We start from the raw sequence: 11,929 nt of genomic DNA on the forward strand, positions 1-11,929 counted from the left end.
TCTGTCAGGCGTCCATGGCTGCTCTGATCCTTTCCCCGCTTGGCCCCACACAAAATGGCGGCTCCTGGAGCAGCTGAGCGTCCCGAACCAGGAAGCAATGGATTTCTTGCTTCTGCCACAAACTCACCAGCTGTAAGTCTTCCAACCTTCTAAATATACCTTTATATGTGGTTCAGAGTACTGGGACCATTCCCTGAGCCTTCTTGGTCCTGTATTCTGTGTTGTTCTCGGCAGAGCTCGTCACTACACTTCCACCCAATCCACCATCTTTTTCCAGAAGCCTCTTTTGGTAAAGTCTTTTGATGAACAAAAATTTTTAACATTCACTTTTATTTTGCCTTTTGCACGTTGTGCTCTTGTTATTTATTAGGTGATCCATTAAGCTAGGAGTGACATTATTTTTGGCCCTGCTTGTTCTTCTAAGAACCTATCCAAGTATTTCATATGTAACAGGATATCAATAAGTATTTGTTGACCAATTGCCTAAATTAGTCATGGTATCCTATGTATATCCTGTCTTGAATAACTTTTTGGTTTTAAAGAGCTAAGCACTTCACTTTTAATGATTTGGAATATTTCTAAATTGAAACAATGCCCGGGGAACGTTTCTTTGCTTAAACCTTCCATTTTACTTATTTTTGCAGGTGCACAGTTGTGGAGAAGCCTCAGCGAAAGGTAGGAAGCGCTCTTTCCACCTTTCCCTAATGGAGGGTAGGGTGCAGAGTGGCATCTGAGCCACTGAGATGTAGCTATGATCTATTCTTTTACTGATAGGACCCAAATCCTAATGTTTTGTAAAAGTGGGGAAATAAAAATACGACAGAATTGAGGACAAACCTAAATTTGAGATTCATTCTAAGAAACTCTTGGTGTCTTGTCATGTAAGTGGACAACATAAGTTTGTGTACATCGTCATTTGTGAGGACTTAGAAGTGATAGGAGGGGGAGGGTTTTTTTTTTTTTCTTTTTTACTTGTGGTTTCCTTTTGGACTTCAGTTTGGGGCGTAGTCATTCTGTTAGTAGGAGAAGACCAAGGCAATGCTGAAGTCATTAGACTATTCCTGGAAGAATTAACGGAGTTGTAAGTACAGAGAACTCGGTGTGGGGGAGGGAAAGAGAAGGGAGAGGTGGTAAGCATGACAGTGCATAAATGTTGACAGTCCTCTGCTCTCCCTCCTGGCCCAGCCTGGGCAAACTCAACCCCTATTTCATCTAATGTCCTCCATCCTGAATGCAAAGTGCTATTCTCAAATGGAAAAAGAAATATGGCGGGCAGTTTACCAAGGGGACAAAATTCACTACGTCAGATGCCTTACTAAAAGTGGGGAAATGAAAAAAATGAGAAACTTTATATTCTGCTCAGATTCTTTTCTTTTTCATTCTACCTTAAAAATATCTTTGTAATACAAGAGAATGATTAGGGTACTTGGTTTATATTAATTTGGATATGGTGAAATGATATTCTCAAAGCAGCACAACATAATTTCATTAAAAACCCTAGTTTTAAAAACCAAATCCCAAGTGGGGCTGATATTTATAAAATGTACAAGGGGGCTTCAATTAATTCATGGAAATTTTCTATTCTCATTCAATTTGTCCAAGAAGTTTTTGGAGTTCTCCCGCCCTTGTGTTTTCGAAAGCTCTATTCATAGAAGTATTCACTTCAAGCAAAACAAACACATTTTATGATTTGTTTATAGCTGCTTTTTCCTTCATTTAAAAAATGTATTTGTTATTTTTATTGTAAATATAAATAACGGACAATGTGGTTTTTTAACTGCCTTCATTTCTGATTCCAAATGATCACAGGTAGAATGTAAACTTTTAAAGAGACTCAGGAAGGCGAGTCGCTGGATATTGTGAGAGAAATCTGATCCCAGGTGGCTCTCAGGGCTTTGGCGGCTGCCCGGGAGGGCTGGCAAGGCCCTGGAAAGGAGCTGGCATAGGTTCCTGGAGTCATTTGCCTCGTGATATTTTCCCAGAGAAGGTACAGGCACAGAATCCTGGAGTTGTTGGTCTCGCGATGTTTCCCCAGAGAAGGAACAGGCACAGAGTCCTGGATTCGATTGTCTCACGATGTTTTCCCAGGGAAGAAACTGACATACTCTCCTGAAATCGTTGGTCTGGCGATATTTTCCTGGTTCGATATTTGGCGCCTTTCACTGTGTGCAAACGCTTAGAAGTTCCATTTACACATTTTGGAAATGCCGTAGGCTGGAAGGGAGAGATGAAGAAAGTGCAAAATTGCTCTTTTGAGATTGTTGGGAACATAGCAATGTGTTTTGGAATTTGCTAAATGTGTTTTGGGCTTTGCTGTTTGTCTGGTTTCTTGTTTCTATATATTTCCTACATTGTCATCTTTTAGGAAAAGCGTTTTAATGAAGAAGGCTCAGGGAACATGATAGCTGGAAACTGTATCTAGGTTCAACAGTCACTTCATGTTGTTAAGTGCTGTCTGTTGGATCCAACTCATAGCCATGCTGTATAGGGTGTCTGAGGCTGTAAATCTTTGCGGGCGTAGAAAGCAGCATCTTATTCCCATGGAGCAACTCTTGGGCTCGAACCACTGACCACCATATTCCTTAATTGACTCCACTTTTGAGATCTGTGAAATATCTGTAGAAAAAAAGACATTTCATATATACTAGGGTTTCAGATAGCCTACGGAAAAATTCCATTATCTTTTCATTTAGTTTTTCCCCCCACAGTCTTATTGAAGCTCCCTCACAGTTTGATGGGCATGAAGTACTATAATCTTTTTAATTGCAATTATACACAGCAATAATTTCCTTTAAAACTATCAGTTCTAAAGTTTTATCAGCCAACGTTTTATCAGTACTAAAGGATAGCCCTACTTTGATTCTCGTACCTCAGGCATTTTATCAGGAGGGACCAGTTGCTGGAGAAGAATATCATGTTTGGTAAAGTGGAGGGCCAGAGAAAAAAGAGGAGAAGGCCCCCAGCGAGATGCATTGGCAAAGTGGCAGCGACAGATTCAGGCACAGCAATGATTGTGAGATTGGCCCAGGACTGGGCAGTGTTTGGTTCTGTTGTGCATACGGTCACTATTAGTCTCTATTGACTCTATGGCACCTAACAGCAACAACAAAAGATAGATGAAGGGAATGAAAAGCAATATTTAAAATATGGATCTTACACAGAAAATATATAGTTGACTTAACATTTTATAAATAAAGCAGTTAAAGGAGTATTGCTTAAGACAGTTTGTGTCTTTTAAAAAAGAAAAGAAAAAAGTATTCAAGTAAGTAGTTTGTAGTGTTGGAAACACAAATTTAAGGTAAATTGTCAGTTGATAGGATAATTTAATTTCTACAACCATAATAAAATACATACAGTGACTCATCTTAAAGAAAATCCCTTTTTTTCTTTTCCAACATTTTAATTTAGTCAACAAATAGAGTTTGAAATTCACTTTTTATTTGTTTCAAAGCTCTTAGATATAAACTAAAGAAAATCAGATTTTTTTAGGCCTTAGTCCTTACCACTGGAGAAATAAACATCATGATAAATGGAGAAAAGATTAAAGTTGTCAAAGACTTCATTTTGTTCAAATCAACCATCAACACACATGGGAGCAGCAGTCAAGAAACCACACCGCACATTGCACTAGGCAAATCTGCTGCGAAAGACGTATTTAAACTGTTCAAGAGCAGAGATGTCAGATTGAGGACTAAAGTGTTTCTGACCCAAGCCATGATAATTTCAGTAGTCTCATGTGAATGTCAAAGTTGGACAGTGAATAAGGAAGATCATAGCTGAATTGATGCATTTGAGTTATCGTGTTGGAGAAGAATATTAAAAATACTATGTACTACTAGAAGTACAGCCAGAATGCTCTTTGGAAGCCAAGATGGCCAGACTTTGTCTCTCAAACTTTGGACATATTATTGGGAGGGGCCAGTCCCTGGAGAAGGCTATCATGCTGGGTAAAGTGCAAGTAACAGTCAAAGAAATAAAAATGACTGCCTTCGATTTTTCCACAGTAAACATTTCTATATAGTAATACGAATAAGTTTTACCTACACATAGCAACCCCTAAAACCAACATCTTCACACATTAGGAAGTTAATGTGTTGTTGTTATGTGCCATCAAGTTGGTTCCAACTCATAGTGGCCATATGCACAACAGAATGAAAAACTGTGCAGTCATGCTCCATCCTCACAATTTGTTATTAAGCTTGAGCCCATTACTGCTGCCACTGTGCCAGTCCATCTCCTTGGAGATCTTCCTCCTTTTCACTGACCCTCCACTTTATCAAGTATGCTGTCCTTCTCCAGGGACTAGTCCCACCTGATAATATGTCTCAAGTATGAGAGATGAAGTCTGGCCATCGTGGATTCTAAGGAACATTCTTACTTTACTTCTTCCAACAAAGTTTGTTCTTCTGGCACTCCATGGTACTTTTAATATACTTCTTCAGCACTATAATTCAAATGCATCAATTCTTCTATGGTCATTCTTGTTCACTGTCCAGCTTTCACATGCATGTGAGGCTGTTGGAAACACCATGACAATTAATAACTTGATAGGCCTTGTTGTTGTTAGGTGCCATCGAGTATGTATCAACTCATGGTGACCTTATGAACAACAGAACAAAACACTGCCCGATCCTGGGCCAACCTCACTATTGTTGCCATGCTTGAGTCCATTGATGCTGCCACTTTCCCAATCTGTCTCGCTTGGGGGGGGGGTTCCCCTCTTTTTCTGTGACCCTCCACCTTACCAAGCATGATATCTTTCTACAGAGACTGGTCCTCTCCTGACAATGTGTCCTAAGTATGAGAGATGAAGTTTAGCCATCCTGGCCTCCAAGGAGCACTCTGGCTGCACTTCTTCCAACACAGATCTGTTGGTTCTTTTGGCAGTCCATGGCACTTTCAATAGTCTCCTCCAACACCACAACTCAAAAGCATCAATGCTTCTACAGTCTTCCTTATTCACTGTCCAGCTTTCGCATGCATATGAAGTTATTGAAAATACCATGGCTTGGGTCAGGTGCACCTTAGTCCTCAAGCTGACATCATTGCTCTTCAACACTTTAAAAAGGTCTTGTGCAGCAGATTTACCTAATGCAATATGTTGTTTGATTTCTTGACTGCTGCTTCCATGAGTGTTGATAATTGATCCAAGAAGAATGAAGTCCTTGACAACTTCAATCTTTTCTTCGTTGATAAGAATGTTGTTTATTGGTACAGTGGTGAGGATTTTTGTTTGATAGGCGTTAGGATAAAGTTATTATGGCTCCAAATCATGTTCCCCAGCTCTGGGCATGTGACAGACAGGAACTTACTTCTGTTACATTGCCAGGCTCTCAGGAGCAACTGAGCTCCTGCTAACTGAAGCACCAAGACAAGATTTGTGAAGGTGAATAAAATGAAATTTTTTTGAGGAATTTAACAAGCAAGTAGATTTAGATTGTAGTTCTCTCCCTCTCTCTTAACACATTTTATTTTTTAAAATAGTTTTAGATTTACAGAAAAGTGAGAAAATAATACAGAAATCCTGTATCTCCTTTTACAGTTTTCCCTGTTTTTATGATTACATATTACATTAGTCTGGTTCATGTGTTAGATTTATGAATCTAAGCACAACAACAACAAACATGGCCTAGCTCTAGAACGACTATAATAAACAAAACAGACAATGATAAGTGTTGGCAAGGATGTGGAGAAACTAGAATTTTGAATTTTGTTGGTAACATATAAAATAGAGCAGCCACTTTGAAAAAGCATCTACTGGTTCATCAAGGGATTAAACAGAATTACCGTATGATCCAGCAACTCAGTTCCTAAGATATATACTCAAGAGAATTAAAAACATATATTCACATAAACATCTGTACATGAAAGTTTATTTGCATCACTCTGAGTATCTCCAAAGTGGAAACAAACAAATAGCCATCAACTAATAAATGGATAAATTAGGTATGCTTTATCCATAATTGGAGTCCTGGGGGTTAATGCTCCAGACTCCAAAGCCGTTTGAACAGCAAGGTTGGCGGTTCAAGCTCACCAGTTGCTCCTCGGAAACCCTATACAGGGTTGCTATGGGTCAGAACTGACTCGACGGCACTTAACAACAACAAAAATTCATACATTGGCGTCCTGGTGTGGCAGTTCAGGATAATGGGCTGAACTGCAAGGCCAAATTGAGCCATAAGCTCGGTGGTTCAAACCCACCAGCTGCTCTTTGGAAACCTGTGCAAGATTGGAACCTATTGGATGGTACTTAACAACAACAACAAACCCATACATTGGGGTAAAAAGATATGAAGTGCCGTTCTACAAAGTGGAGAGCCTTGAAAATGTTATGCTAGGTGAAGTATGGATCTTGGCTGAAAGGTCTTGGGTCTTGGCTGAAAGATCCAAATGGATCTTGGCTGAAAGCAGAGAATATCAGAAAGATGTTTACCTGTGCTTTATTGACTATGCAAAGGTTTTCGATTGTATGGATCATGACAAGCTATGGACAACATTGCAGAGAATGAGTATGCCTGAACACTGCATTGTTCTCATGAGGAATCTGTACATGGACCAAGAGGCAGTTGTTTGAACAGAACATGGGAACACTGAATGGTTTATAATTAAGAAAGGTGTGCAACAGGGTTGTATTCTTTTACCATACTTATTCAACCTGTATGCTCAGTAAATAATCTGAGAAGCTGGGTTCTATGAAGAAAAACGTGACATCAGGATTGGAGGAACACTCATTAACAACCTGCGATATGCAGATGATATAACCTTGCTTGCTGAAAGTGAAAAGGACTTAAAATGTTTGCTGATGAAGATCAAAGAGCACAGCCTTCGGTATGGAGTGCATCTCAATATAAAAGGAAACAAAAATTTTCACCACTGGACCAATAAACAACATTCTTATCAACGGAGAAAAGATTGAAGTTGTCAAGGAATTCATTCTTCTTGGATTAACTATCAACACTCACAGAAGCAGCAGTCATGTACTCTGAAAAATAAAATCATTGGCCTAAAACAAAATGGAATACAATACAGAAATGTGTCAGTCATATTAGTTATGTCAAATGCCTCAATTTTAGAGTGGCCTTCATATTGTCCTGGTGTGGCGCTGTGAGTTAATGCACCAGGCTGCAAAGCCATTTGAACTGCAAGGTTGGCGGTTCAAGCTCATCAGCTACTCCTTGGAAACCCTATACAGGATGGTTATGAGTTGGAACCAACTCGACACCACTTGACAACAACTTAATATTGATGTCCACATGGAAAAAGGGCTAGGTGTTTCGTATGGGGGCACATTATACATGGAACGTCCAAAATCTATCTTTGAATAAGCAATTCTTTAATGTTAGGCTCTATTTATTTATTTTTTGTTTGTTTGTTTTTTAATGTTTTATTTGAATTATGTGATAGTTTACAGGGGAGAACATTGGCTTTACATTCATCCTTTCATATGTTGTTTCATTGTCATGGTTGTAATCCCCTCCATGCATCATCAACCAACCAAAGGGTACACCCTGCAAGCCTGACCCCCCAGTTGTCAGTGCATAGCCCCTCTCCCTCTCTGGGTTTAGAGTCCCCAGCCGCTCCATCTCTCCACATCATTGTCTCTGCCTCCTCAGTGTTGTCCTTTTGATTTTGAATGATTGACCATTTCATGGTGAGCACACCTCACTACTGTGGCTGTTCCCCTATATACCTATCTACTGGTTGACTGAAAATTGGCCCACGAGGGTGAGTTCTGTTCCAGACCTGAAGGGTGGTTGAGGACCCTAGTCTTGGGTTTCTCCTGTTTCTTTCTGACCAGTCAACCTGGTCTTTTTATTTATTTATTTTTTAATAATTTTGAGTTTTATTCCAGATTTTCTCCCACTCGATCTGGGACTTTCTGATGCAGTCCCTTTCAGAGCAGTTGGTAGTGGCGACAGGACACCATCTAGTTCTTCTGATCTCAGCGTTGTGATAACTGATGTTCTCAGGTTCCATTGGTCCATTGGACAAGTTGATTCCGAGGATCTTTACATTTGTATCACTCTTCTTTCTTCCGCACATGGGGAAACCAATATATGTATCATAGATGGCCACTCGTGAGCTTTTGAGATTCCAGTTGCTACTCATTAGAGTAGGATGTAGAACATCATCTTTATGGACTAAGTTATGCCAACTGACCATGATGTCTGTCCCCTGAGCCTACACTCCGGAGCACCCAGGCCCAGGAACACGTTGCGTTAAGATATTTGATAATATCTAAGAAGTTTTCATCCTTTTGTTCCCTGTATGCTCTACTGTATTCATAGGTGTGGTTGCACCAAAGGAAATATAGTTTGGTTATATTTAGATGCAAGTAATATCCACCCTGCTGACCAGGAGTCCTGGTGTGGCACTGTGGGATAATGCACTAGACTGCAAGATTGGTGGTTCAAATTTACCAGCCGTGCCTTGGAAACCTTATACAGGGTTGCTATGGGTCAGAACTGACTCAGTGACACTTAACAACAACAGCCACAAGGTTAAGTAGCCTTGGTAGCATAGTGGATTACAAGCTGGGCTGCTGACTGCAAGGTCAGTAGTTTGAATCTACCAGTTGCTCTGTGAGAGAACGATGAGGCTCCCATAAAGGTTTACAGCCTCAGAAACCTGAAACAGGGTTACTATGAGTCAGAATCTATTCAGTGGCACACAAGCACCAACCACAAGGTTGGCGGCTCAAACCCACCAACCGCTCCTCAAAAATCCTTTTCAAGGTAGCTGTGAGTCCAAACTATGATGATGATAGATTGTCCTGGCACATAACAACAACAATCTCCACCCTGCACACTGATTAGGAGCCCAGGGATTGGCCCCAACTCTCCAACTAGCCATTGCTCAGTGAAGACATAAAGAGTGAACCATGCATCTAGCTCTAACAAGTCCCCGATGGTGTATGTTCCTTGTATTTTGTTGGCCTCAGGTGTTTTTGGTTAGCCAGCGCTTCTTGCATAGTGACTTGCCTTACTCCAGAAGGGACTCCTGAGGTATGTAGTTGCAGTATATGTTCCTTGACTGTCCTTCATGATGATAGCATGTACTGGTAGGTGGTACACAGAGATTCTTCATATCTGGCCCCCTGGGCTGTGCTTGTGTTAGTAACATTGAGGAATTGACTTTCTTAAAGGATAAAATGCAGTAACTAATAAGCAAGACCTCTGGAGGGCAGAGCAAGGCTCTTGCTCATGTGAACCATGTGGGATTACGGTCTGTCCAGCTTCCAGGTCACAGCTGCTGAGCTCAGAAACACTCCCTCACTTGATGAATGTCAGACTCTTCCACTTGGCCAATGTGCCTGAGGCCCCTGGGCTGATCCACAAGGTTAGGACTTAGGACTGATGTTCCTCTTCCGGCTCTTCTACAGTGTTTGATGTTCTAAAGGTGTGCCTGGTCCCCTCTTCCTGGTACTCTGATTGGTTCATTGAAGGAACATCAATTTCACATTAAAAGGGCAGACCAGTCAGCTTTCAGAATGCCTGCTTGTAAATTTTGTAAATTACAAAGGAACTCTGCCCTCACCTCCTTCTCTTCCTTCTCAGTGACTAGCAATTGCTCAGATTGTTTGCTCTTGGAGGATTTGCTTTTGTCACCTAAATAAACCTCAAAGCGGTTCCTTAAGCGTTTAGTGCGAGAGTATGTGTACGTTGGCAGGTATACAAGTGTCTGTGGAGAATGAAAGGTTATTCATAAGTTAACATTCATTAACTAGTACACGATATGAAACACAGGGTCATCACCAACAAATGTCTGAGGCCTTTACTAAGATGCCATCCATACATCGATTTTTGGTACTTGGAAAATGTCTTTTGTGGAATTTGATTTTTGGTGTGTGTGTTTGTTCTGAGAAAGGTTGGCCGATTTCATTAATAAACAAGTGTTCACTCTACAGTCTGTGAACAAGATTCATACAAACTCAATTAACATCTTTTCTGGCTCATTTCTCCCATTGAATTGAAACCTGACCCATAGTACCATGTTGTTAAGTCCCGGGGAGCCGCTTCCCTAAATGCCTTTTATTTTCTGCTTGAGCTTGTGACAGCTTAATTCAGTAAAATCCTTTGTTAACAGATCAGAGATTATGTACATTTTCTTTTAAAAACAAGATTGTTTTCGATTTGATCAGGGTTTTCTCAGGATGTATAAATCAGAAAGAAATAACTCTACTGGCATATACCAACCATTTATAATTTCTTCACCAACTTCCTTAATCGTTTTGTTGGTTGTGTATTATAAAGCAGAACAAGGAGTTACATTCTTCATACATCTTGTTTTGTTGTTCTGTGCCGATTTAAAGAAAATAAACTTTTTTTTGGTAAAGTATGGCTGAGAGCTCTGGGATTAAACAGACATTTCAGGGATGAAGCTGTTTCTAGCAAAATTGCTCTTGTGGTATACTGGATTACGAATCAGGCTGCTAACCAAAAGTCAGCAGTTCAAATCCACCAGCCACTCTGCAGGAGAAAGATGAGGCTTTCTGCTTCCATAAAGACTTACAGAGTCACTATGAGTCCGAATGAACTGGAAGGCTTACAACAACAGCAGTAGCAAGATGCTTCAAGCAGTGTGCTTCTCACAGGAAATGGGCAGAGACTTTAGGACAGGGGAACTAAGGCATTAGATCTCTGCCTTACCATGCACTGAGCTAGTCTTTCTGGAGCCAGCAGGGATTAGTAAGAGAGTGAACAGTTTTTGCCTCTAGCTAGCTTAAATCACTAGAGTCACCTTTGAAATCTGTCTGCCTCTTGCACCTGCTCTCAGAAGAAGTTCTCTGGCACCACGTCTTGGAGTGAAGTGTCCTTTTGGCATTGTGAGCTTGGATCACAGCATTCTAGCTGGAGGTGTTTTGTGGGAAGAGGAACCAGTTATCTTGTGTTATAAAGCCCACATCCTGATCTTCAGCCAATCCTGCAAGCCCAGAATGAAATGGAACATTTCAGTAAGATGTTGAGTCGATCAAGTCCTTGAGTGGCACATTATGGCGGAGTGAAAAGTAGAAGCCAGTGAGAATTGGAGTATGGTTGCCTTTTGTCAGTTGGCATCAAGTGGGCTCTGACTCATGGCAACCCCATGAACAGCACAATCAAGTGTTGCCCAGTCTTGGCACTGTCTCCATCCTTTGTGTGCGCCAGTCCGTTGTGGTCATTGTATATTTTGAACGCCTTCCAATGTAGAGAGTTCATCGTCCACTGCTGTACTGGATAGTATTCTGTTGTGAGACAGGATTTTCATTTGCTAGCTTTCAGAAGTAAATCTCCAGGTCTTTTTGTCAAGTCTGTCTTAATCTGGAAGTTCCGCTGAAATCTGCCCACCACAGATGATCCTGTTTTTGTTTTTTTAAAAAAGTTTTTATTGTAAACTGAGTGATCGTTTACATGGGAGAACATCTGCTTTATACCATCATTTAATTACAATGATTACAATCTCCTCCGTGCATCAGCATTCAACAGTATTTTTATTACCTCTGTTTTTGGGGGAGTTGAGAGGGAGATGTACACAGAAACAATCAGGAATATATAATCATTTAAACAACCAAAGGGCACATTCTGCAAGCCTGCCTCCTAATCGCCAGCACACAGTCCCTCTCTTTCCATGAGTTCAGAGTCCTCAGCTGCTCCCTCTCTCCATGTCATCATCTCTGCCTCCATCTCTGGATAGGATCCCACATTCTGCTTGTGCTCTTCTTCCTTGATGGTCCTAGGGTCCTCTGTTCCAACCGTGTTGCTATTTGAACTATTAGTAGCATAGCTTCTAGCATCATAGCAATACACATAGGTACCCACAGTAGAATGCACCGATAGTCTGGGGGTGATCATTTATCTGTTGTTGTCAGGTGCCATCGAGTCGGAACCGACTCATAGCGACTCCATGCACAGCAGAACGAAACAATGTTCGATCCTGGGCCAACCTCACC

At 40.9% G+C, this 11,929-nt stretch overlaps 1 protein-coding gene across 1 annotated transcript in view; it reads left to right on the forward strand.

Annotated features, from left to right (window-relative positions):
- FAM134B (family with sequence similarity 134, member B) overlaps positions 1–11,929 on the forward strand; it is a 196,276-nt gene that overhangs the window by 81,396 nt on the left and 102,951 nt on the right. The window contains exon 3 of the mRNA XM_006874438.1: positions 645–675. Within this exon, the coding sequence (XP_006874500.1) occupies positions 645–675 (31 nt within the window). The remainder of the gene's footprint in view (positions 1–644; positions 676–11,929) is intronic.

This window comes from Chrysochloris asiatica, unplaced genomic scaffold (assembly GCF_000296735.1).
Source record: "Chrysochloris asiatica unplaced genomic scaffold, ChrAsi1.0 scaffold00278, whole genome shotgun sequence".
NCBI classification, from domain to species: Eukaryota; Metazoa; Chordata; class Mammalia; order Afrosoricida; family Chrysochloridae; genus Chrysochloris; species Chrysochloris asiatica.